General features: G+C 38.2%; 1 protein-coding gene, 1 long non-coding RNA gene and 9 other non-coding genes across 11 annotated transcripts; 1 reads left to right on the top strand and 10 right to left on the bottom strand.

Moving 5' to 3' along the window:
• The first annotated feature begins 6,736 nt into the window (after positions 1-6,736).
• Positions 6,737-11,314, top strand: LOC149814691 (wax ester synthase/diacylglycerol acyltransferase 4-like). The gene is made up of 5 exons (XM_089990414.1): positions 6,737-6,931; positions 8,302-8,874; positions 10,098-10,451; positions 10,642-10,779; positions 11,141-11,314. Exons 1-5 carry the CDS (start codon positions 6,737-6,739, stop codon positions 11,312-11,314), a joined length of 1,434 nt encoding a protein of 477 aa, XP_089846540.1.
• Positions 11,315-11,812: 498 nt separating this feature from the next.
• On the bottom strand, positions 11,813-26,360 carry LOC149814681 (uncharacterized). The gene is made up of 2 exons (XR_016428007.1): positions 25,763-26,360; positions 11,813-12,029 (listed from the first exon to the last, which is right to left on the bottom strand). It is a non-coding gene; the product is annotated as an uncharacterized LOC149814681 (long non-coding RNA).
• LOC149814690 (small nucleolar RNA snoR31/Z110/Z27) lies at positions 18,387-18,483 on the bottom strand. Its single transcript, XR_016428155.1, has one exon. It is a non-coding gene; the product is annotated as a small nucleolar RNA snoR31/Z110/Z27 (small nucleolar RNA).
• On the bottom strand, positions 18,540-18,623 carry LOC149814689 (small nucleolar RNA snoR31). The gene has a single exon (XR_016428167.1). It is a non-coding gene; the product is annotated as a small nucleolar RNA snoR31 (small nucleolar RNA).
• On the bottom strand, positions 18,680-18,766 carry LOC149814688 (small nucleolar RNA R32/R81/Z41). Its single transcript, XR_016428161.1, has one exon. It is a non-coding gene; the product is annotated as a small nucleolar RNA R32/R81/Z41 (small nucleolar RNA).
• On the bottom strand, positions 19,794-19,890 carry LOC149814687 (small nucleolar RNA snoR31/Z110/Z27). The gene has a single exon (XR_016428152.1). It is a non-coding gene; the product is annotated as a small nucleolar RNA snoR31/Z110/Z27 (small nucleolar RNA).
• LOC149814686 (small nucleolar RNA snoR31) lies at positions 19,946-20,029 on the bottom strand. The gene has a single exon (XR_016428169.1). It is a non-coding gene; the product is annotated as a small nucleolar RNA snoR31 (small nucleolar RNA).
• LOC149814685 (small nucleolar RNA snoR31/Z110/Z27) lies at positions 21,205-21,301 on the bottom strand. Its single transcript, XR_016428153.1, has one exon. It is a non-coding gene; the product is annotated as a small nucleolar RNA snoR31/Z110/Z27 (small nucleolar RNA).
• LOC149814684 (small nucleolar RNA snoR31) lies at positions 21,357-21,440 on the bottom strand. The gene has a single exon (XR_016428166.1). It is a non-coding gene; the product is annotated as a small nucleolar RNA snoR31 (small nucleolar RNA).
• On the bottom strand, positions 21,498-21,584 carry LOC149814683 (small nucleolar RNA R32/R81/Z41). The gene has a single exon (XR_016428160.1). It is a non-coding gene; the product is annotated as a small nucleolar RNA R32/R81/Z41 (small nucleolar RNA).
• LOC149814682 (small nucleolar RNA snoR31/Z110/Z27) lies at positions 22,587-22,683 on the bottom strand. Its single transcript, XR_016428156.1, has one exon. It is a non-coding gene; the product is annotated as a small nucleolar RNA snoR31/Z110/Z27 (small nucleolar RNA).
• Positions 26,361-26,801: the final 441 nt, after the last annotated feature.

Raw genomic sequence — 26,801 nt, 5'->3', positions numbered from 1 at the left:
CTCGCCCCCATTTGGACCGGGGATAGAGGACATGAAATGGGGATGGAAGCGGGGATGAAGGTTAAAATCAAAACCTGTGTGGGGATTGAGGTGGGGATGGACTTATGCTTTCCCCCACCCCGCCCTTGGTTCCTGTTAGTAAAATAACTAAAAATACATTTAGAGATGGCAGTGGACGAAAGTGAAATGGGGCCCCGCACCGCTTTGCCCTGGTTGGATCAGGGATGGAGGACATGAAAAGAGGATGCACTTACACTTTCTCCCGCCCCGCCCTTGATCCATGTTAATAAAATAACTAAAATGCCTTTAGGGATGGTAGTAGACCTAAGAGAAATGGGGTTATGCACTGCCTCCCCCCGCTTGGGCCAGGGATGGAGGACATGAAAAGGGAATGGTGGTGGGGATGAAGGTTAAAATCAAAACCCGTGCGGGGATAGAGGTGGGGATAGAGAGTAGAATTTTGAGATGGGGTGGGGTGGAGACCTTGTCCCCCGCCCCGGTCTACAGACCATCCCTATTTCCAAGGATCTGGATTTGTAAGGGTTTTGTGTGTATGTGTTTGCGTGTGTGCCTCTGTGTGAAAGGATATTTGTAGGTATATATTTTGGCAACAAGAATAAAACCAATTGTTACCATAATGTTTCAATAATAGCAATTTTGGCAAAACTCTTAATTATATATAAGCAAATATAATCACAAGAAGATGAGGATGAGTGAGATTTGTGGATTCAGTTTGTCTGATATGTTTCACTTGCTCGTTCCTAGTCCAAAATTGGGCAATGTGTCTTCATTAATTTGATATGAATTTACATATTGATTATTGTATCATTATCACAATCCAGGTAAAATTTGGTATTGGTTTCGATAAATATAGCTGGGTCTGGCTGCTTTCTACTTCGATTGCAGAGCTGGTAAACGAGCCGAACTTAGCATGTTCAACATTATTGTTTAACAAGGTTCAAACTCTAGTCCAATATTATGGGTCCCAAATCTTGCAAAAAATGGATCAAAACTGAATTGTCTATTGTTGTATTTACTCAAATGGCCAGCTCTCTTGACCTTTACTTTTTCATTTTTGAGTGGAAAGAAAATATATTAAGAATAATAAATGATTGAATACAAAAGTCATAAATCATAAAGGAAACTTAGTTGATAAGGAATCGTCCAACAAAGAATCCAAAAGGGTAGGGTACTTCTGAAAAACTCTGTTGACATTATTAACTAATAATTTATCATGGCTAGTGTGTTAAACAACAAGATGTATCGCAGATGAGGAGAAGTTACGTGGTTCCCCTAAGGAAGCCTACATCCACGGTGTAAAGAGTCACTTTTATTTTTTCAAAAGATGATGATAAGCTACAGCCTCTCACGGTTATATATACAAAAGATTAGGATGGGGAGGATAAGGACGAGAGTCTCTGCCAGAGGGGAAATAATCACAAATAGGAAATGCCTGATTGAGGGGATGAGGCCAGTGTCTCTGCAAGGGTGTCATTCGGATCTCACGCCAACGGCTCTCCGTGCGCAAGGGAGAGCGAAACGCTCTTCCTGGGCGGTAATTCTAATACTCCCCCTCAAGCTGACGGGTTGATGTCGATCAGCCTCAGCTTGCCGCAAATGTTTTCAAATCGATTCCGACTTAGGGCCTTAGTGAAGATGTATGCGAGTTTATGCTCACTTCTGACAAACGGGGTGCTGATGATTTTCCATTGGATTTTTTCACGTATGAAATGGCAGTCGGCCTCTATGTGTTTAGTCCTCTCGTGGAAGACCGGGTTCGCGGCGATGTGGATGGTCGCTTTGTTGTCGCACTTTAACTGCATTGGTGCAGGTGTGATGATTCCCATGTCTTCAAGAAGTGATCTTACCCATATGAGCTCGCATGTGGACGAAGCCATTGCCCTATATTCGGCTTCGACGCTAGAGCGGGCCACCACTGTTTGCTTTTTGCTTTTAAACGTGGTGAGGTTTCCTCCCACAAAGATGCAATATCCCGTGGTCGATCTCTGATCGTTCGGGTCACCTGCCCAATTGGCGTCCGAGTATCCTACTATGTCAGTGTGTCTGTGTCGGCTTAGGAGTATGCCTTTTGCCGGGGTGGCCTTGAGGTATCTCAGAATTCTGTGGGCGGCTTCTAGGTGAGGTACTCTTGGGGAGTGCATGAACTGGCTTATTTGGTTTACGGCATAGGAGATGTCAGGCCTGGTCACGGTAAGGTATATCAGTCTCCCGACTAGGCGTTGGAAGCTTCCGACGTCTGCAATGGGTTCTCCACTGTCTTTGAGTGTCTTGTGGTTCATTTCCATGGGTGACTCTACTGGCCTGATTTCGAGGGTTCCGGTCTCTTTCAAGAGGTCTAAGGTGTATTTACGCTGGCATATGAATATTCCTTGGTCGGAGTGGGCGACCTCTATGCCTAAGAAATATCTCAGCTTTCCGAGATCCTTGATCTCAAATTTTTTATGGAGGTTTCGCTTCACCTCTTCCATGCCGTCATTGTCGTCTCCTATCACGATGATGTCGTCAACATAGACGAGGATGATGACAGTGTCGGATGTTCGCTTGGCAGCGAACATGGAGTGATCGGCGTTGCTTCTTTTGAATCCTTGGTTGAGAAGCGCTTCACTCAGCTTTGTGAACCAAGCCCTTGATGATTGCTTTAGGCCGTACAACGCTTTCTTAAGTCTGCATACTCTGCCTCGGCTATGAGCTTTGTTGAGTCCTGGAGGCAATTCCATGTATACCTCTTCCTCTAGGTCTCCGTGGAGGAAGGCATTCTTGACATCGAGTTGGTACACGTTCCATTTCCTATTTGAGGCTATGGAGAGGAGGATTCTTTGATGGAGTTCATCTTAGCGACTGGAGCGAAGGTCTCATTGAAGTCAATGCCTTTTATCTGAGTGTAGCCCTTTGCCACTAGTCTGGCTTTGAAACGTTCTATGCTTCCATCACTGTTGTATTTTGTTTTGTATGTCCATTTGCACTCAACCAGCTTTTTTCCTGTGGGTAGGGGGACAATGTCCCAAGTGTGGCTTTTCTTTAGGGTCGAGATTTCATCTTGCATGGCTTTCTTCCAATGTGGTTGAGAGTCGGTCTCTTGAAATGAAGTTGGTTCTGTCTGGGAGTAGGTGGCGGCCAGAAAAGTTAGGTACTGGGTGGACATCTTTTGGAAGGATATGTATTTTTCAATGGGGTGATGAGTGGATTTGGGGGTAGTGTTGGAGGTGAGGTAGGTGTAGTAGTCTTGTAGGCGCGTTGAAATCTGAGTGGTACGGGTTGATCTTCTAGTAGGCTCGGGTTCCACGGCGGGCTGAGTTGTCTGAGTGATAGGTGTAGCTGAAACATCGGATGGTGGCGAGTGTTGTTGAATGTGAGCGTATGAGTGGGATTCATAGTTGTGTATGTTTGGTAGGACGAGGTTTTCAGGGACCTGGGTATTGATGTTGGTGGGCTCCCCCTCAGGTTCCTGCTCCGATTCGGCCGAGTTGGTGCTCTGAAAGAATGGCTCATGCTCAAAGAATTGCACATCGCGGGAAATGTGGAGCTTGTTTTGTTGCGGGTCGAAGCATTTGTACCCTTTTTTGATAGAGTAACCCAAAAATATGCATTTGATGGCCCGTTTGTCCAATTTGTCCATGTCTTTACTTTGTAGGTGAACGTAGCATGTGCATCCGAAGACTCTTAGATAAGCGATGAATAGGGGCTTTCCTCGCAATATGTGTATGGGGCTCGTGTCTCCGATGTTTCTGCTGGGTAGCTTGTTTATGGTGTAGCATGCGACAGCCAAGGCATCATACCAGAATTGTTTGGGGACGTTGGTTTGGAACATGAGAGAGCTCTTGCGACGTTCAATAAGTGTTGATTTTTGCGCTCGGCGACTCCATTCTGTTGGGGTGTGTCAGCGCATGTGTTCTGAGGTAAGATGCATTGTTGACTGAGGTATTCTTTAAACTCATCGTTGGTGTATTCTCCTCCGTAATTTGATCGGAGGGTCTTGACGTGGGTGCCGAATTGTCTAATCACCATATTACAAAAGTCTTTTAACATATTAAGAACCTCATTTTTATTTTGTAAGAAGTAAATCCATGTGGCTCTTAAACAGTCATCGATCAAAGTAACAAAGTATTTAAAACCAGAATGAGAGATGGTTGGGGCCGGTCCCCAGACGTCTGAGTGGACCAGCTCAAAAATGTTTTTGTGTCGGTCTTCGAAAGCTTCAAACGGCAACCCTGCTTGTTTTGCGTATTGGCATGCATCGCAAGGTGTGTGTGGGTCTGTTGTCGAATCTGGAAGGAGCGCCTTTAGGACTCGATCGAAGGGATGGCCTAGACGGTAGTGCCACAACTTATTTTCATCCAGCCTTTTATTTGCTAACATTGCCTTGGTTTTTTTGTCCAACACGTAGAGTTCGTTGAGTTTCGTTCCTCTACCAATTGTTTTCATCATCTTGATGTCCTGAAAAAATCACTTCTTTAGCGGAAAATATTACGTTGCATCCGTGATATTTGGTGATTTTACTGACGGATATAAGGTTGGTCGGGAACTTGGGGATACAAAGAACATCGGAGGTAGTTGCGTTTTGTAAGAAAGTTTGGGTTCCCTTGCCTTGGACGGGTACGAGAGTACCGTCAACTATACACATCGAACTGAGTAGCGTTTCGCGGACTGATTCAATCCATTCATGACGGCCTGTCATGTGGTCCATGGCACTGGAATCCATGAGCCATCTGTCTTGAAGAGAACTAACAGCAAGAGCGATAGGAGTCATACCTGAGGGTTCGACTTTACCGTCTGTCGCAGTCCTTACAGCTAGGTTTGCCTGGCTGAGTTGTTTGATGAGTTTGGCAAGGTCGTCCAAACAAATCTCGGGTGTTGTAGATTTTTTGTGGGTCTGGTTGTTTGGGTGGTCGGGCCTTCCGACGATTTCCCAACATTGGTCTTTGGAGTGCCCAAGTTTGTTGCAGTGAGTGCATTTAGGCCTGGTGCGTTCCCTGTTGCGGTTTTTTTCATATGAGCTCTTTCCTGGATTGTGGATGGGTTCCATGGCATTTTGCGCGGTGAATGCCGATTTCTCGTGGGTGTTGTTGTCGTTGCTTTTAGTTTGTGTCCCCATTGCATGTTGTCTGGTCTCTTCGCGTTGTATGATGGTGCATACATTGTTGAATGATACGGGAGTGTTCGACATCACGACTGGCTCCGTAGGCCGTCATAGCTTTCGTGCAGTCCTGTGAGGAGCTTGAAGACCTTGTCTTCATCATCTTGGCGTTTGAGCACAGTCACGTCGGTCGTGATGGGCCGGTATTGGCTCAACTCGTTCATCATTTCGCACAATTTGCCCACGTATTCGTGGAAGGGCTTATAACCCATTTGGAGTTTTGAGATCTGTTGTTGGAGTTGATATACTCGCGCCATGTTATTTTGTTGTCTGTATACCTCCGATAGAGATTCTCATAGTTCTTGGGTTGTGTCATGAAATAAGAAACCCTCGTCCAGTCTTGGCTCCATGGAGTTTAGGAGCCATGACATGACGAGATGGTTTCCCGATTCCCATTCGTCGTATGTGACGTCCTCTCTGGTAGGGGCAGGGTTTTTCCCGTTGATGAATCCAAGCTTACCTTTCCCACTCAGGTATAGCATGGAAGCCTTCGACCATGCTAGGTAGTTGGTCCCGTTGAGTAGCGTCGTGGTGATCCTGAGGGTGGGGTTCTGCTCTTGTGTGGAGGTATTGGCAATGGTGTCGTCATGCTGTCCTTCAATGTTGTCGGTGTTGCTCATGGTCGGAAACGGGTGAGAGGGGCGATCATGTCGCATCCTTCTCTGATACCATGTTAAACAGCAAGATGTATCGCAAATGAGGAGAAGTTACATGGTTTGGCTATGGAAGCCTACATCCATGGTGAAAAGAGTCTCTTTTATTTTTTCAAAAGATGATGATGAGCTAGAGCCTCTCACGGTTATATATACAAAAGATTAGGATGGGGAGGATAAGGACGAGAGTCTCTGCCCGGGGGGAAATAATCACAAATAGGAAGTGCTGGATTGAGGGGATGAGGCCAGCGTCTCTGCAAGGGTGTCATCCAGATCTCACGCCAACGGTCCTCTGCAAGGGAGAGCGTAATGCTCTTCCTGGGCGGTAATTCTAGTATAGTGACTGCTATCAGGGGCGTAGTTAGGATTCATGTGAGGGGGGGGGGCAAACAGGGGTGTATGAAAAAGAAATATATTTGTGCGATAGTTGGGGGTTCGTGGGCAGCGTCCCCGAAAAAATTTTTTGAGATAAAATAAAAAATGGCTACAATTATTAATAAAAATCTATTTCATATGGACAAATCAAATTATTTGCTGTAGTCAGGGTTGGGCTAGAACTGGACTGGGCTACAAAAATGGATAAAAATCTATTTCATATGGAATCAGGGCTGGGCTAGGACTGGGCTTTTAAAAAAAAAACAAAAAAGGACTGCCCCCCCCCTAACTACGCCCTTGACTGCTATAGTTAGCATAATAAGGTGACCATTAATGAGTTCCCTGTGGTGCATCTGCAAATGTACTAAAAAATATTAATGCCATCTACCCTTACCTGCTTTCATATTTATTTTTTATGTCATTTTATAACTGCACTGAAGCCCCCCAGTTCATGATGCAGTGACTTATAAAGTCGGAGAAAACTGCAAAAGAAACATGTCCATTCAAGAAAAAAAAAGTAGCCTCATTGAACAGCAGAAAAAAGCCAAGCCCAATGGGATCAGCAAAAGGAGGAGAGAATGACGAGTGCACGCCTGTTAGCCCCACCGGTCAGTTCTTCAATAGCTCCACACTCTCTGTTTACATTCTTGCTGTTTTTGAGCTCGAGAGCCCAGTTGATGAAGCGCAAGGCATTGAGCTTCTCAAGAATGAGTTCTTGCCTCTTAACAACCGCTTCTCCTCCATCATGGTAAGCTGAATCTCTTCACTGTGTTATTTGTTCTTTTTTCTTTTTTCCTAATTCTTTTCTGATGTTGGTGAAGTTACTCCGGAAGAAGAATGTGTGTGTGTGTATATATATATATATATATATATATATATATATATATATATATATATATAGAGAGAGAGAGAGAGAGAGAGAGAGAGAGATTTTGTTTGATGGGTACTCTAGAGGTATATCAAGTTCATGAAATCTTCTGCTTCCAGTAACAGAAACACTGGATTTCATGAACTTGGTCATCCTTCATGTGATGCCAAATGCACTCCTCTCACATTACAAACTGAAAAATTGTTGTGGAGGTTAGAGCAAAATAGGAGAAGGCCAAGATCTTGATAGGGCCGGTTCTGCATCTTATCTGAGAGTGCGTTTGAACCGCTGGGATGCACTCATCTCGGCCATTGGCGGCGGGCCCACGTTCCGCGACCCATTTATAACTTGCATCCTGGATGAACTCGTTCGACGTGGGGACCCCGCAATGAAAATGTCCTCTCAGGGATGCTGGGTTTTCTGACTCGGGCCAGATTAGACACAGGCTTAGCCTGAGTCTCTATCAGTTTTCATAAAGAGATATCAATGCAAGGGCTAACTGGGCCTGTTTCGAAATTTTCAGGACGTATAAATATAAAAGAATTCAAACTCAGGTGGGGGCAAAATACCAAACACCAGTCTGAGTCTAATTATTAGGAGCCATACTCTGCCTGATATTCATCTGTTCACATCCTTATCAGAGATGCACTTTCTCATCTTCTCAGGGAACCTACCTTTGCTCATGTTTGACACTTGATAGATTTTGTCAATTTCTTTTTTGATATTTATACGGAGAAACTGCCCACTGGATCAGAGACCTAACCGCGTTGGCTCTGCCTGCCATATTTATGGTCGCTGTCCTGACAGCCTAAAACTATCTAGGCTTACCCCTTGCCCTTGAAATAAAAACTTTGGCACTTGTGTATTTCAACACGCTATTGATCCAAGGCACAACTCATAAATGTCCCCATCTACTGTAAGTCATACATACATACATAAATAAACTAGGCAATATTCTATTTATGGTAAAATCTAAAATTCAATTTTTTAAATTCCAAGGGGAATTTCCAGCTTGGTAAAGCTGAAGAATGGTTATCATTATGGTTGTGTAGTATTTGTGTGCTCATAAATTTATTTGCCTTCATCAATGTGAACAACTAATTACTGGTCCCCATCCATCAATGTTTCTAAACTTGTTATCCTAATCGAACCTACCATAGACATAATTCTATGACTTTTGTGTAGAAAATTTTAGGACATTTAATTTTTTTTATCAACCTTTTAGCATCAAAATCTTCCCATGGTTATAGGTCAAAGATGAAGAGGGTGTGAAACATTGGAAGCGAGTCAAGGTCAACCTTAAGGATCATTTCAAGGTCCCAACTTTTCCACTTGGTTTGTCACCTGAAGAATATGAGAAACATCTGCAAGGATATCTCTCAGATATAGTCATGGAAGAATTCTCCCAAACCAAACCCCTATGGGAGGTCCATTTGTTCAAGTACTGCACTCCTAGTGCAGTGAATACTGTTGTATTCAAGCTTCACCATGCAATTGGAGATGGCTTTTCATTGATGACAGCACTGTTTTCGAGCATGCGAAGAGCGGATGATCCTTCTCGGCCTTTGACGTTCCCGTCTTCAAATGTTTCCTCTCAGCAACACCATTCTAAAGGTAAAAGTGAGACCATATGGAGGCACATCTCGCCACTTTGGTTCACTATTCTGGACTTTGGTTGGAGCCTTTTAAAGAGTAGTTGGCTTGTAGATTCCAAGACTCCTATCAGGTCAGGGACTCCTGGGGTTGAATTTAGACCAATCTCCATCTCTTCAGTTGTATTTTCACTAGAGGAAATTCGAAAAGTTAAAGAAGAACTAAAGGCAGTAAGTCTTATTTTTTCTTTTCTCCTACTTCCCCTATTTCTTGGCTTAATTTCTCCCATCTATGCATAAATAAACTTTTTCTTTGTCATTTTTTGTTTTATTAGTTCTTCTCTATGGATCCATGTAATTAATAGAAAGGAATTTTCATTTACGAACCTGCCTTTTTCCATAATTCCAAAAGCAGACTTCCTTTTTTTAAAATATTAAATCTTGGCAAAGGCCTGGTTTTCTGTGGCAATTGACAAATGGTGACCTTCCAAGACCTACCTTCACCCGCTTAACCTGAGTTAACTACTTTTGAATGACAAACTTACCCTTCACTCATCTTTTCTGACTGTCAAGAAAAAGGCAATAATATGTAAAATCGAACTTCACACAAATTTACACGTTTCCCATTGTTGTCTAATAGATGTACCGTACCTGCCACTTTTTATGAAACCTTACCTCTAAATTTGATATTATTGAAAAGATGAGACCTTAGATGGAACGAGGTAATGTCCCTAATTGAAATCCGTTTCTTCTTTGTAAGACAAAGAAATGATAATTCGCCAAAACCAAAATCTGCTTAGATTTTCTGTAAATTTTGAAATTTACAAAAAAAAAATGCTAGTTTACACTAATTACAAATTCTAGAAATTGTATCCAACTCATATTATATCCAACTCATATCACTCCTGGAGATCTACTGGTCTGACCAACAATGTGTTGGCAAGACCATTATATATATCCAACTCATATTTTTTGGGTAAAGAATGATCCAAAACATATGGAAGCAGATCCAGCGTTTGAGGTAGAACCACGTAGTAGCTGCCCCCTATTAAAAAGGGAGGCCCTAGTGTACTGCCCCATCAAAGGGGCTAACACTTATAAAGTTTTCTCCTCCAAACACAGAACCATGCCTCAAAACAAATTTTAGAATTAACATATGTTTTTGGTTAAATCTTTTCAAGGGTATCTTGTGCTCAATGGAAAACCAAACAGCCTGTTTTGTCCAAGCTTATCTTTTTATATACGAGGAAAATTAATTGTCACCTTCACAATCATAAGATGGAAAATACTTTCATTTCCTCTATCTTATATACGCAATTTAAATTTCATATTTCAACCATATAACTGATTTAAAGCGAATGTCAGAGTTATATTAAACAATAAAAAAATACAGTATGCTTTGTATTAATGTTTTTGTTATTCTTAATTGATTTGTTTCATCTTTTTCATGCCAGACTGTGAACGATGTAATCACAGGGACAATCTTCTATGGCATCCAATTATACATGCACCGCATGAGTGAGAGCTCAGAGAAGGCACAGACAACTGCACTGGTGCTTATAAACACAAGAACTATCTCCCAGCGCCTGACATTGGAGGATATAAGCAGAGATGGCTCGGAATCGCCATGGGGAAACCAGTTTGGGTTCATACATGTACCTCTCCCAGCTTGCAAGCGCATCGAGAAGGTGAACCCAATAGATTATGTCTTCAAAGCACAAGAACTGATTAGAAGAAAGAAGAGCTCTCTAGGTGTCCATCTAACTGGAAGGCTCTTAGAGGTGATAAGGAAGCTAAGAGGCCCTGAGGTGAGCTTCATACTTTGAAAACCCATGTTAATCATGAGTCCAATTCAGTTAAACTTAACACTGCATGTTGAAGGTCACGTCCAATCTGTTGAGCATGATAGAAAGGAGAATTAGAGTTTATGAATTTTGCTCCTTCACATAAGATGCCTCATTGCCTAATTCATAGCTTATCTCCTTGTGCCATAGCTAGGCAGCAGCTCAGTACATCCATTCAACACTAGAAAACTCTAGCATGACTATTTCCAACATTATTGGTCCAATGGAGAAAATATTGTTGGCGGACCGTCCAGTCAAGAGCTTCTATTTCATGGTGACACGTGTACCACAGGTTAGTAGGCCTCTGTGTGTGTGTATATGTCACAAAGGCACGGACGTAAATCGTGACAGTCAAGTGTCATGCCACTAGATACAGGGCCAAATTAAAAGGGTGTATCCCTGTGACATACAAGGATTGTCTGTGTGTGTGTGCGTGTGTGTGCGCACGCGCGCAGCTAAGCTTGAAAATGATGTTTCTTCAAAAAAAATGAAAATAATAAGAAATAGGATATTTTTGAAGATAAGAGGTTCTCTTTTTTTTTTAAAGGATGGAAATCTGCAGAACTGTAAGTGTAACCCTTTAGTAATGGTTGTGTCATGTTCTATAATTTGCCTTTCATTATGTTTCCTGATGAAGTATGGATTGTGTGCAGAGCCTGACAATCACAATGCTGAGTTACATGGGTAAGCTAAGGGTGGTAGTGGGAGGAGAGCAGGGATTCATAGATACAGAAGCGCTCACAGGGTGCTTTCAAGAAGCCCTTGACAAGATATCTGATGCGGTGCTACCTAAAATAAGTCCCAAACTCGTAAACAAAGACACCTAAGAAAGAAAATTAATTGTCCAAGAGCAAAGCTTTTCCGGAATATCTTATGGGGAAGTTTGGCTTTTTAATATATTGCCTTGATTTGTAATTCTATGTTCTAAGTAAAATGCATCAGGGTCTCTATGTTAAACAGCTTTATTTGTTGCCTTTTATATATACTGTAATTCTATGTTGTAAGTAAAATGTTTCACGGTTTCTATGTTAAATAGCTACATTTGTTACCTGTTATATATACTGTAACTCTCTCTCTCTCTCTCTCTCTCTCTCTCTCTCTCTCTCTCTCTCTCTCTCTGTAAACGTTAGTGCATGGTCATTTTGCAGAACATGCCTTTTAAGTGCCATCTAAGAAGGCTGGATGTCAAAAGTATTCTCTTTGGGGCGTTGGGACACCCAAAACCCGTCCTTTTAAAACATGGTTTCCAGAAAACTTAGTTTTATAACTCGGTTTTTTGGAACCCTGAAAACCTGATTTTACTGTTTGGATAAACAGTTAACCTAGTTTAATTATTTTTTTCAATTTTTCACTAGAATAACTCATATCATTCTCTTTTTGAACAAGCATGATAATTAACGTGGATGTGCATACAGTATCAATGAGTTGTTGAAACACAGGTGCAAGTCGTTTTGATTCAATCTGGCCTTGCATATGGGTAGGATGGCCACGATGTCAGCATGAGCAAAAACCCTGATTTTCAGCATGACCTGATCTGCTTCCCTGCATATTTATTCAGCATAGTTAATTTGTTAGAGATTCACCCTTGGATCATGTTTTTTATAACATAAAAATACTTTTTTAAGTAATGAAAATTAGTAGATTTAAGATTGTTGATTTTTTAATCACTAGAAAACTTCTATAAGCTTAGATTTAAAATAACACACAATAAGATATTGTTTGTTTCAACTCATTGACACGGCACGCACATCCACACCAGAGACTCATATATATATATATATGGTATCAGATTGCATCCCCACCAGATGGTATCAGATTGCCTGGGACTGTAAGTGTTTTTTTTCAAAATTCTAACCTTACAGATGTATTGGACATATGATTGATTTACTAGAAATTGACACTTGGATCATTTGATTCTTGTGCATGGATAGGTTTTTATAAGGTTCAAAATCAACATTGACAATTTTTATAAATTTTTGAGTCTTCAAATGCCTTTTTGTTCATTCAAAATGTATGATCCTAGTAAATCAATCATGTTGAACACCTGTCAGGTCAGAATTTAGAAAAAAAAACCATAAAAAAAACTTAATGCGTAGGGTTGGTATGCTTTCCATCCCGCCTTCATCCCAAAACAATTGGGGTCGATGATATGAACCAAAAAAGAAAATCATTCTGGGTCTTCCACATGAATCCTCCTCCTCCCATCATTTCTATCCAATGCCATGTTCTCGGTGAGGTTCAAAGCACTTGTATCCTTTCCTAACATCTTCATCCAAGTCTTCTTAGGCCTACCCATACTTCTTTTAACTAATATATGTTTTCATTTCTCCATCCTTCTAAATGGAGCATCATTAGGCCTTCACTAAATATGTTCAAACCACCGTAAATGATTCTCGCTCATCTTATTTTCAATGGATGCAACGCCTACCTTCTTACGTATCTTCTCCTTTCGAATCTTATCTTTTATTGTATTTTCACACATCCAACTAAGCATACGCACACTCATTTTTTTAATATGATGTCTCGTGGCAGCCCAACATTCCGTACCATATAATAAAGTGGGCCTAATTGTCGTCCTATAAAACTTTTCCTTCAACCGTAATGGCATTCTACGATCGCACAACACTCCAGTTGCACTTTTTCATTTTATCCACCCAACCTTTATCCTATGATTTACATCTTCATCAATTTCTCCATACTTTTGAATGATAGATCCCAAATATTTTACATCTTCATCAATTTCTCCATACTTTTGAATGATAGATCCCAAATATTTGAAACAGTCATTCACCGATATTTATTGCTCACCAAGCTTCACTACACTCCCATCACTACTCCGTTGCTTACTAAACCGACATTCCATATATTTTGTCTTACTCTTATTCAACTTAAAACATCTTGCTTCCAATGTCTGTCTCCATAATTCTAACTTAGCATTAACCTCAGCTCTAGACTCATCAATCAAAACAATATCATCAGCAAACAACATACACCATGGCACATTTTCTTGAATTGATCTCATAAGCTCATCCATCACTATAGCAAATAGGAAAGAGCTTAATGCAGATCCGTGATGTAACCCAACCGTTATAGGAAAATTGGTTGTCATCCGTCCACAAGTGCGGACATTGGTTATTACTTTTTCGTACATATCTTTAATTATACTAAAGTACTTGAGAGAAACACTTTTCTTCATCATTGTCCACCAAAGAAATTCCCTAGGTACTATATTGTATGCCTTCTCCAAATCAATAAAAACTATACGCAAATATTTGTTTCTCTCTCTCTATATCTCTCAATAAGTTGTTTAAAAAGATGTATAGCTTCCATAGTTGATCTTCCAGGCATAAAACCAAATTGATTATCTGATATCATGACAACCTTCATCAACCTATACTCAACCACCCTCTCCCAAAGTTTCATAGCATGACTCATGAGTTTTATACCACGATAGTTTGTGCAATCTTGTATATCAACCTTATTCTTATATAGAAGCACCAAAGTACTATTCATCCACTCATTAGGCATCTTATTTGTCCGTCAAATCTTGTTGAAAAGATTTGTAAATTATTCTAAACGTTTCTCACCCAAGCATTTTCAAGCCTCGATAGGCATACCATCTGGGCCAACTGCCCTTGATTTCATTTTCTTCAAAGCCTCGATATATATATATATATATATATATATATATATATATATATACGATGCTTCTATGGTGGTACCCACTTGATTTACATAAATTTAAGCTTCAAATGCAAATAATCTAACCTTCGGGTCATATTTAACATGTCCTATTTATTATTTTCATGTGCTAAAATGTTTTATGTCATTTCTAAACCACCTTTATTTTCATGAATTGCGAGCCATTGATTTTCACTTTCTTAAAATAAAATCTTATGACGTATTAGACATAATAAAACCATAAACAAATCATGTTAAACACATCTCTACGGATAGATCTACCATTTAGTGTCTAAATCTATAAAAACAATGTACCACCCTATGGTATCATGCTACCCATATATATATATATATATATATATATATATATATATATATATATAGTAGGAAGAAAGAGATTATAAACTATTACATTAATGTGTTTGAATCTGGCATTCAAGTTTTATGAAATGTAAAAAAAGAGAATTGTATAATACCACGGTGTATTATGATACATCTTAACAATTGAATAGTCCTTGTCTATGTCACATGGGTGCGGGTGTGGGGGTGCGGCACTTTCAAAAAACTTGGGTGCGAGGTGCGGCAAAAATATAAAAAATTATATATATATATATATATAGTTCAAAAGTTTGATATAAATGACCCTGAGTGCGTTGACTGCACCTAGGGTCAGGTTGAGCGCATCGGGTGAGGGTGTGACGCGGGTGCTGCACCTAGTTGAAGAGTTTGTGACATAGGTCCTTGTAGACCAGCTCATGACTGCGACAACTTAGTGTTATTGATATTGTCAAAGAAAATAGAAATTGTGTTATTTTATCCTCATGAAAGGATATAAGACCCTTAAAAAAATAGAAAAAAACTAAAACCAAAACAGTTGGGAAAGAATGGATTAAAAAAAAAGAAAAAAATAAACACCACAATCCTAATAATAAGCCAAAGAGGCTTCATAAAACACCATAATTGCCGAAAGCAATACTAGCATACTAAGAAGCTTATATCTCGGAATCACAAATCTTTTTTCCATCTTTAACAGCAATATCCTTCTCCACAACTTTCCTCCATATTTGCCCGCAGAATAAAAAAGGAAACACCAAAACATACAAACAGACAAAAACAAACACAGTATGACACGAAGAATTAAAATTACACAAGGAAAGGAAAAGTAATTGGCAGCAGTGCAGAAAAATAAGATTAGGACAACTACAAGATAAGATCAACATTTAAATGAATGGTGGCTGTAAAGGTTTTCACTTTTTTGCAGGCTTCACAAATGAATCAGACGAAAAGAAACCAAAGTGGGGAAAAAGAGGAGCTCGCTTTTATTTTCGGCCATTCCTCACCACATTTTGGGGTTGAAGCAGAGAGAGGGAGAGAGTGTCAATTTCTTCATCGTAAGGTTTTAGTGATTCAAGGCACTGTCGAGAAAGATAGAAAGAAGAGAAAAGTATGGTTGGTGTACTGAGAATGAGAGATGAATTTCTTTTTTTATATTAGGCAGTAACAGGGCATTTGGTACTAGTTAAATAATCCAGATCAGATCATGTTTGTTTTTATCTAATATTTATCCCTTCTATTGCTTTCATATAGTTTAGCTGGTGCATTTCAGACCAAGTTGTGTTCTCTAATATTTTATTATGTAATATGGTACATTATTTAATATTAGAAGGGCTTGTGAAGGTTCCATGTTCTGTCTGCCTCCACAAAAAGTAAACTGCATGTTCATAACAATGGGGGAAACAAGAAAAGGCTGTCCTAAGTAGCTGGAAAATTCTCAACTTGAAGTAATTTGAAGCCTTTATTAACTTCCCCTACAACCCTTCCTGTGCATATGTATCTTTGGTTGCAAAATATACCAAATAAGATGCATAAATGCATGTTGCAAGACATTACTTTTACTGGACCCAGATTGTGACATCCGCACTTATCTAAACAGTACCATGCAAGCAACCTGTAGCAATGAAGGGTGCAAAGTTGACATAGAAGCTAATGGCCTCAAGATAATTGTTTCTATCTTTCCAAGATTCTAACCAAAAGATTTCTCTCCATGTCGTCCTCTTGTGTTCCCAAGAGTTCAACATTCTAAAGTAGAGAAGTGTGTCAATGTTGTGAAACATATCAGAATTTGAGAGGATTGAAGGTATCTGATGGAACACGAGTCAGTGTGTGTTGTTACACAATCAATTGTCAAGGACGGGTAATATGCTCACGGCCTCTAACCCTTTCCTTTTTATGTTTAGAAGCTTTTTCTGGTGTCATCAATCGTCACGTTGGAAGGACTTTATGTAATAACCAAAATGGGGTCGGAATGGTCATGTCCTATGGAGAAACGTCCCTTCGTCTCAAGAGTCACACCCTTATGCATCTTAATTACTTATTTGCATAACTTGATTATCTAATGGGAAACATGTACCCATTGGATGTGGCCTCTGTCAATGGTTACCTTATGGCCACAACCCAACATCTTCCACTTGACAATAAAGGGTGAATAGTGTTATAAAGTTTTCTCGCATTTTTGTGCTTATCTTTGTACATTAATGTTACTCGTATGCTAGTTATGCATCTTGCAGATTTTTCATATGTTCTTCATAAGAATTTTATTCATAAATATTGGAGTCTTTTCCAACTCACATGTCTTAAAAGGTCATTTTCTTACCATCTTTCTTAATTAACTTTCATATCGCATGGAGGTTTTATTTTCATATCATACATAGAAACAAAGGGTTAACAAGATGCAATGTAAATGTGAGTGACAACATAAGACATTTAGTAACCCTAAATTTAGAAAACTACGTTGTTATATACATGGTGCCGTATTTGACCACAAGGCATTCGTAATTGTATTTATAACAAGATGGAATGTAAACGTGAGTGACAAGATAGGACGTTCAGTTACATCAAATTTAAAAAACTATGGTGTTACGTAGATGGTGCCGTGTTTGACCACAAGGCATTTATAATTTCATCTACAACAATATGGAATATAAACGTGAGTGACTATAAACAACGTTCAGTTACCTTAAATTTAAAAAAATGTTGTTTTGTACATTGTGTCGTGTTTGACCACAACCCATTTATAATTTCATTTACAACAAGACAGAACATAAACATGAGTGACAAGACAGGACGTTCAGTTACCTTAAATTTAAAAAACTATGTTGTTATGTACATGGTATCATGTTTGACCACAAGGCGTTCATAATTTCATCTATAACAAGATAGAATGTAAACGTCAGTGACAAGATAGGACATTTAGTTACCTCCAATTTAAAACAAATATGTCGTGTTTGACCACAAGACACTCATAATTTCATCTACAACAAGATGCAATGTAAATGTGAGTGTCAACATAAGACATTTAGTAACCCTAAATTTAGAAAACTACGTTGTTATATACATGGTGACGTGTTTGACCACAAGCATGCATAATCGTATTTATAACAAGATGGAATGTAAACGTGAGTGACAAGATAGGACGTTCACGTACATCCAATTCAAAAAACTAAGTCGTTACGTAGATGGTGCCGTGTTTGACCACAAGGCATTTATAATTCCATCTACAACAATATGGAATATAAACGTGAGTGACTATAAACAACATTCAATTACCTTAAATTTAAAAAAATGTTGTTCTGTACATGGTGTCGTGTTTGACCACAACCCATTTATAATTCCATCTACAACAAGATGGAACATAAACATCAATGACAAGACAGAACGTTCAATTACCTTAAATTTAAAATACTATGTTGTTATGTACATGGTATCATGCTTGACCACAAGGCGTTCATAATTTCATATATAACAAGATAAAATGTAAACGTCAGTGACAAGATAGGACGTTTAGTTACCTCAAATTTAAAAAAATTATGTCGTTATATACATGGTGTCGTGTTTGACCACAAGACACTCATAATTTCATCTACAACAAGATGCAATGTAAATGTGAGTGACAACATAAGACATTTAGTATCCTTAAATTTAGAAAACTATGTGGTTATTTACATGTCATGCTTGACCACAAGGCATTCATAATTTTATCTAGAAAGATAGAATGTAAATGTCAGTGACAAGATAGGAGGTTCAGTTAGCTTAAATTTAAAAAACTAAGTCGTTATGTACATAGTGTCGTGTTTGACCACAAGGCATTTATATTTGAAACCTTTTATAGAAAAAATAATACCAAAAATCAACCAACTTGCATCAAACTCCTTTGATTCTTTCATCATCAGAAATGAAAATTCTTTTCTCATCCACAGTTGAATCCAACCGTGTAGGAAGGTGTCCTAAGATTTTTCTGTTCTCAACATATGATGAAAAGAATCAACCATAAAAAAAAAAGTAAAGTTTCTCAAAAAGAACAAAATCAGTACCACAGATTCAGAAACAAAAATTATCCATCACAATGCACTTGCTTCAGTTCAAGTGTTGGATTAAGTTTTATTTCATCCCTATCCATCTTAAAAAAAACTCAAACAAGCAATAATTGTAGAAGACAAAAATAAGAGAATTGAAAATGATTCAGAAAGAACGTAGCAATGCATGTCATAATCATATACAAATGGTCATAACAAATAATTTCATATTCATCATCATCATCAGGAGAACCACATTACAAACCCAACCCAAAACAATAATAGCCCCAAATAGAATCATTCAAAGGACCCTAAAACCCAATAAACATGATTCAATAAATTCAATTAAATGCTCAAAATGAGAGAAAGCAAACCCTTATAGATCAAAACACCTTACCCTTGTTGGAAAAAGAAAAAGAAAGCAAAGAAAAAACATAAACGCCATAACTCTTCATAACGATGAAAAATAGGTAAAAATTTGATCACCATTATGAATCCTGAGAGAATGAGAAAAGAACCCAATCAATCCGCAAACAAATAAACCAAAACACAAAAAAATCATAAACGCCAACCCGAAGAATCGAAATCACCCACGATGCATAAACCCAAGGGATTGGTAGACACGAACGAAGAGGAGACGCTGGAATGTAAATGTGACTGACAAGACAGGATGTTCAATTACCTTAAATTTAAAAAACTATGTCGTTATGTACATGGTGTCGTGTTTGACCACAAGGCATTCATAACTGCATTTATAAAAAGATGGAATGTAAACATGACTGACAAGATAAGACGTCCAGATAGCTCAAATTTAGAAAACTATCTTGTTATGTACATGGTGTCGTGTTTGATCACAAGGCAATCACAATTCCATCTACAACAAAATGGAATGTAAACGTGAGTGACAAGATAAGACGTTCAATTACCTCAAATTTAAAAAACTGCGTCATTATGTACATGGTGTTGTATTTAACCATAAGGCATTCATAATTCCATTTACAATAACATGGAATGTAAACGTAGAAAGTGCACGCACTAATCCTCCGTAAAGGACAAATAAATCCTTTTAACTCCCAAAAGTCATAGGCATAGACATGAAAAAACAAAAACATTTTTCCAGATTCTAAAGACGTGAAAAATATCAAATTAGAAACCAAAAAAGAAAAAAGGGCTGCAAAAGAGAAAATTACTAACTAAAAGGATAATTGAAACCTTTTATAGAAAAAATAATACCAAAAATAAACCAACTTGCATCAAACACTTCATTGATTCTTTCATCATCAGAATTGAAAATTCTTTTCTCATCCACAGTTGAATCCAACCGTGTAGGAAGGTGTCCTGAGATTTTTCTGTTCTCATCATATGATGAAAAGAATCAACCATAAAAAAAAGTAAAGTTTCTCAAAAAGAACAAAATCAGTGACCACAAATTCAGAAACAAAAATTATCCATCACAATGCACTTGCTTCAGTTCAAGTGTTGGATTAAGTTTTATTTCATCCATATCCATCTTTAAAAAAAACTCAAACAAACAATAATTGTAGAAGACAAAATAAGAGAATTGAAAATGATTCAGAAAGAACGTAGCAATGCATGTCATAATCATATACAAATGGTCAAAAGAAATAATTTCATCACCACCACCACCACCACCAGGAGAACCACATTACAAACCAAACCCAAAACGATAATAGCCCCAAATAGAATCATTCAAAGGACCCCAAAACCCCAATAAATCTGATTCAATAAATTCAATTAAATACTCAAAATGAGAGAAAGAAAACCCCTATAGATCAAAACACCTTATCCCTATTGAAAAAAGAAAAAGAAAGCATGGAAAAAACATAAACGCCCTTAACTCTTCATAATGATGAAAAATAGGAAAAAATCTGATCACCGTTGTGAATCTTGAGAGAATGAGAAAAGAACCCCATCAATCTGCAAACAAAGAAACCAAAACACAAAAAAATCACAAACGCCAACACGAAGAATCGAAACCACCCACCATGCATAAACCCAAGGGATTGGTAGACACGAACGAAGAGGAGACGCTGGAATGTAAATGTGACTGACAAGACAGGATGTTCAATTACCTTAAATTTAAAAAACTATGTCGTTATGTACATGGTGTCGTGTTTGACCACAAGGCATTCATAATTGCATTTATAAAAAGATGGAATATAAACGTGACTGACAAGATAGGACGTTCAGATAGCTCAAATTTAGAAAACTATCTTGTTATGTACATGGTGTCGTGTTTGATCACAAGACAATCACAATTCCAACTACAACAAAATGGAATGTAAACGTGAGTGACAAGATAAGATGTTCAATTACCTCAAATTTAAAAAACTACGTCGTTATGTACATGGTGTCGTATTTAACCACAAGGCATTAATAATTCCATTTACAATAACATGGAATGTAAACGTAGAAAGTGCACGCACTAATCCTCCGTAAAGGACAAATAAATCCTTTTACCTCCCAAAAGTCATAGGCATAGACATGAAAAAACAAAAACATTTTTCCAGATTCTAAAGACGTGAAAAATATCAAATTAGAAACCAAAAAAGAAAAAAGGGCTGCAAAAGAGAAAATTACTAACTAAAAGGATAATTGAAATCTTTTATAGAAAAAATAATACCAAAAATAAACCAACTTGCATCAAACACTTCATTGATTCTTTCATCATCAGAATTGAAAATTCTTTTCTCATCCACAGTTGAATCCAACCGTGTAGGAAGGTGTCCTAAGATTTTTCTGTTCTCATCGTATGACGAAAAGAATCAACCATAAAAAAAAGTAAAGTTTCTCAAAAAGAACAAAATCAGTGACCACAGATTCAGAAACAAAAATTATCCATCACAATGCACTTGCTTCAGTTCAAGTGTTGGATTAAGTTTTATTTCATCCCTATCCATCTTAAAAAAAAACTCAAACAAGCAATAATTGTAGAAGACAAAAATAAGAGAATTGAAAATGATTCAGAAAGAACGTAGCAATGCATGTCATAATCATATACAAATGGTCATAACAAATAATTTCATATTCATCATCATCATCAGGAGAACCACATTACAAACCCAACCCAAAACAATAATAGCCACAAATAGAATCATTCAAAGGACCCTAAACCCCAATAAACCTGATTCAATAAATTCAATTAAATGCTCAAAATGAGAGAAAGCAAACCCTTATAGATCAAAACACCTTACCCTTGTTGGAAAAAGAAAAAGAAACCAAAGAAAAAACATAAACACCCTTAAATGTTCATAACGATGAAAAATAGGTAAAAATTTGATCACCATTATGAATCTTGAGAGAATGAGAAAAGAACCCCATCAATCCGCAAACAAAGAAACCAAAACACAAAAGAATCACAAATGCCAACACGAAGAATCGAAACCACCCACGATGCATAAACCTAAGGGATTGGTAGACACGAACGAAGAGGAGACGCTGGAATGTAAATGTGAGTGACAAGATATGATGTTCAGTTAGGTACATGGTGTCGTGTTTGACAACAAGGCATTCATAATTGCACTTATAACGAGATGGAATGTAAACGTGAGTGATAAGACAAGACGTACAAATACCTCAAATTTAGAAAACTATGTTGTTATGAAAAGGGTGTCGTGTTTGACCACAAGGCAATCATAATTCCATCTACAACAAGATGGAATGTAAATGTGAGTGACAAGATAGGACGTTCAATTACCTCAAATTTAAAAAACTATGTCGTTATGTATATGGTGTCACGTTTGACCACAAGGCATTCATTATCCAATATAAAACAAGATGGAATGTAAAAGTAGAAAGTGCACGGACTAATCCTCCCTAAAGATAAATAAATCCTTTTAACTCCCAAAAGTCATAGGCATAGACATGAAAAAACAAAAACATTTTTCCAAATTCTGAAGTTGTGAAAAATATCAAATCAAAAATAAAAAAAGAAAAAAGGGCTGCAAAAGAGAAAATTACTAACTAAAAGGATATTTGAAACCTTTTATAAAAAAAAATAATACCAAAAATCAACCAACTTGCATCAAGCTCCTTGATTGATTCTTTCATCATTAGAAATAAAAATTCTTTTCTCATCCACTGTTGAATCCAACCGTGTAGGAAGGTGTCCTAAGATTTTTATGTTCTCATCATATGATGAAAAGAATCAACCATAAAAAAAGTAAAGTTTCTCAAAAAGAACAAAATCAATGACCACATAATCAGAAACAAAAATTATCCATCATCATGCACTTGGTTCAGTTAGAGTGTTGGATTAAGTTTTATTTCATCCCTATCCATCTTAAAAAACTCAAACAAGCAAGAATTGTAGAAGACGAAAATAAGAGAAAATTGAAAATGATTCAGAAAGAATGTAGCAATGCATGTCATAATCATATACAAATGGTCATAACAAATAATTTCATATTCATCATCATCATCATTAGGAGAACCACATTACAAACCAAACCTAAAACGATAATAGCCCCAAATAGAATCATTCAAAGGACCCTGAAACCCCAATACATCTGATTCAATAAATTCAATTAAATACTCAAAATGAGAGAAAGAAAACCCCTATAGATCAAAACACCTTATCCCTATTGGAAAAAGAAAAAAAACAACAAGAAAAAAGCATAAACGCCCTTAAATCTTCATAACGATGAAAAAAAAGGTACAAATCTCATCACCATTATCATTCTTAATAGAGTAAGAAAAGAACTCCATCAATCTGGAAACAAAGAAACCAAAATACAAAAGAATCTCAAATGCCAAAACGAAGAATCGAAACCACCAACGATGCATAAACCCAATGGATTGGTAGGCACGAACGCAGAGGAGTCGTTGGCAGCGTTTTCTTATAGAATCTGATATAACCCTTAAAACCCTAAAGAGGAGAGCACGACCAGCCGGTCGATCTTGTGTTGATGTACGATAAATGAAGCATCTCCTCTTTGTTAGTGAAAAGATTGGTTTGCCCCTTTAGCATTGGGTTGCAAATTGGATCGGGTTCCAATTTGGGTCGGCAGACTTGGAGGCCAAAATGATATATATGGGCTGGCTGGCAAAACCGAAAACATAGTCGACCCACAAGAAGTATCAAATGTTTAAAAACAACCATAGAAGTATTTATTATTCTATGTATTTTATTAGCCCTGCTATGACTTAACTGGTTCTTTTCGGAGCGATTCAACCCTTCAATGCAGTAGTTGGAAGAACGGACCCATGATCCCAAGTCATGGCTTATGCCAAGCCAACATTGTCGGCGAAAAATCAGGCATAAATCCCTAACTCTACAGGGTTGTAGTACTACCACCTAAGACTTATTATTGGTAGACATGTCCCCTAACCTCTGTGGGACAAGGACAAGAGGCGCCTTCATCCCTCGAAAAACACATGTCCTACTAGGCTTGTACCACCCTTCCTTCTCCCTCGAGGACAAAAGATCGAGACGGACCCAACCATCTCAGAGAGCCTAGTTTCAATGATGCCTCAATTGGGCCCATGGTCCGGGGTTATCTTTATTATTAAATCCTTGGTCAAAAGACTCAAAACCGAGCATTATAATCTCACAAGATAACTCTTTGATGCCCTCATACATGAATTGAAAACTCTATGCCACTTGCATAACTTAAACTTACATGCTCTTGTGCATCTTCGTAACAAAATTGCATTCACTTTCATGAATAATCCTATCATGGCATCATTTAAACTATACATGCTCATATGCATGATTCATTTCTAACATGCTTTCATGCATGATTTGATCTCAACATGCTTAATACAAGATGCTCTCACATGCGCTATTATGCATGCATAGATAATTCAACATTTTCATGTGCAAAATACATCACATCATAATTGCAGACACAAATAAGATATGCACTAAAATGCGTGCATATTCACAAGCATAATACCTTCAATTTAGACATGCTTTCATGATACAATTTTCGCATGCAGAGCATACTTAATTCGAATATAATTTCACGCAAGCATTTAACACAATCATGTCAAACATATCAATTCACTCAATCATTCATTTTACAAAGCAAAAACATGTACTTGCAGCAAACACACTTCAATATCCCGCTAACTAAAACCATGATAAACATGGTTTCAAATTACAAAAATAAGATCACTTCTATTTTCAAACATTCAAATCGTACTCAACATGATCTTTGAACTACAATTGTTAACTGTCATAGAAATCCATGACTAAGTAGGTGTGTAAGCAAGAAAGTGTTGCATCCAAGAAAGTACATAATGTGAAATGTGCTTGCACCACCTATTTACCACGGGTATTTACTCGATTTTCATGTTTTTGCATTTGCATTTTTCTCCTTTTTTTCTTTTGCATGCCATTTCTAGCCACAAGCGATACTTAGCATTAAGCATCACTTATACTGCTCAGTTACGCACCTGCAATCTCACATCTATATTGACATACAAATATAATGCTAAATATTTTTTAGCATTGTGACAACCGAAATTACATTCTATAATTTTAGTTTAGGAATCCTACCTTTGCGATACGACAAAAAGTAAATCATAACTCGAGATCCAACTGCTACACGATACAATCTAATTGTCCCTCTCACAATGAGAAAGTGCTACAACTGCACACACAACAACTTATCTAATTTTGCTCTCAGTGACAAAAATTAAAACGCAAATCGGTAACTCTATTGGCAAAAATCAAGTAACACAATGACAATTCCAAACAAAACTGGACAGCCGCTTGGAGTAACTTCACAATCTGCACGCTGTCCAAGGCATCACCCCTTGTGATGGCACAAAATCCGAGGCACTCTGTTTAAGAAAATCAGTATTCCTTTGAGAATACGAACCTAAACAAGGAACCCATGCCAAACTAGTAAACATATATAATACTATATTAATATATACTTAAACTGAAAAGACGGCCATTATCTAGTGTTCTGGCATTATCACAGAAACAGACGGTTCAGTCTTGAGAGCAGCTGCTCCATGCAAAAAGCAGAAGGTTAGGACCATCTCCAGTCCGCACCTCTGCATCACTCCAGTGTGTGGAACTTCACTAAGTATGGCCCTTATTCTAAAACTGAAAGAAGGGGTGACCACTTAATATTAAAGGTCATAACAACTTTATCTTGTCTATCTTTTCTGTAATTGGAGAATGTTAGCTTTGTAGTAAGGCTGGTGATTGTTGTTTCATTTTTTTTTTGAGAATGTTCTTATCAGACAAAGGCAACAGTTCCATACCCGATTGACCAGCAGAAATCTGTGTTTTAGAAGCTGTTGATGGCATCTTAACTTATCCGCTTGGGCTTCCTGTACAGCTGAGACCATTGCCATTCCATGAACCTGCAAAAAACTCATCGTTTCTGGTGTACCCATCGACCATCAGAGACGACGACGTGGGCCGTGAACCTGGAGCCCGAGCCTCCCGGCTGGATAGGACGATCCAGGCTTGGATGAGGGGCGGGAAGGTGAGCTTGTTGCCCTGGAAACCCTGTTTCAGCATGTCCGTGTATAGGAAGATGGCGAGAAGCGGAGGAAAAGAAATGGAGGCGTCCGTGGCCTTCAGGGAAACAAAGGAGAAGAATACGGCAACTGTAACCGGATGGGTGGCTGCTGGTGGTTCTCGAACCCGAGAACACCTGGAAGGGAGAGGGGCTCTGCAACAACTAGGCTTCACGGCGGGTGGCTTTTGGCCGAGAAGATACCTCGAGAAAACAGGGAAAGGGAGGTGGCCCTATCAGGCAATGGGTGCTTCGTTGAGGGTGGCACCGGCGGGTGCCATCGCTAGGGTCTTCGGCGGTGGTGGGAAGAGGATTTGCAGAAGTGAGAAAGGGGAGAATGGGGGTGTCGGCTGGGGTGAGAAAAAAGGAAGAGGGGATTTAGGGTTTGCGTATTGCGTGAATGGTGTTGGGTCCGGATCGGACCCGGCTTGGGTCCGGTTCGGTCCCAAACCAAAAGTCAATAAAATAAATAAGAAAAATTAATAATAACAGAAATAAAATAGTTTGAACCTAACCTAAATAGTTAATACAATTTATTTTTAATAAATATATAAAAATTCACAAATAGGTTAGAGTGAAATCTTCATTTTATCTCGTAAAACTCGTATAGAGTTTGGATCCATTATAAAATCCTAGCTTTTATTTTTGCAAGAGTTCCTTACATTTTATTTTCATTAATTATTCATCTAATTTTAAACAGTTCAAGGGTTTTGGTATTTTTAAAAATAGCAATTTATTTATTAGGGTGTTTCCTCTAAATTAATTTGTGACCAAAATAC

The sequence above is a fragment of the Nuphar pumila genome, chromosome 15 (assembly GCF_984573655.1).
Source record: "Nuphar pumila chromosome 15, dmNupPumi1.hap1.1, whole genome shotgun sequence".
Lineage (NCBI taxonomy): Eukaryota > Viridiplantae > Streptophyta > Magnoliopsida > Nymphaeales > Nymphaeaceae > Nuphar > Nuphar pumila.
Note: the sequence above shows the minus strand (reverse complement) of the source record. Positions and strands in the feature narration are given on the sequence as shown.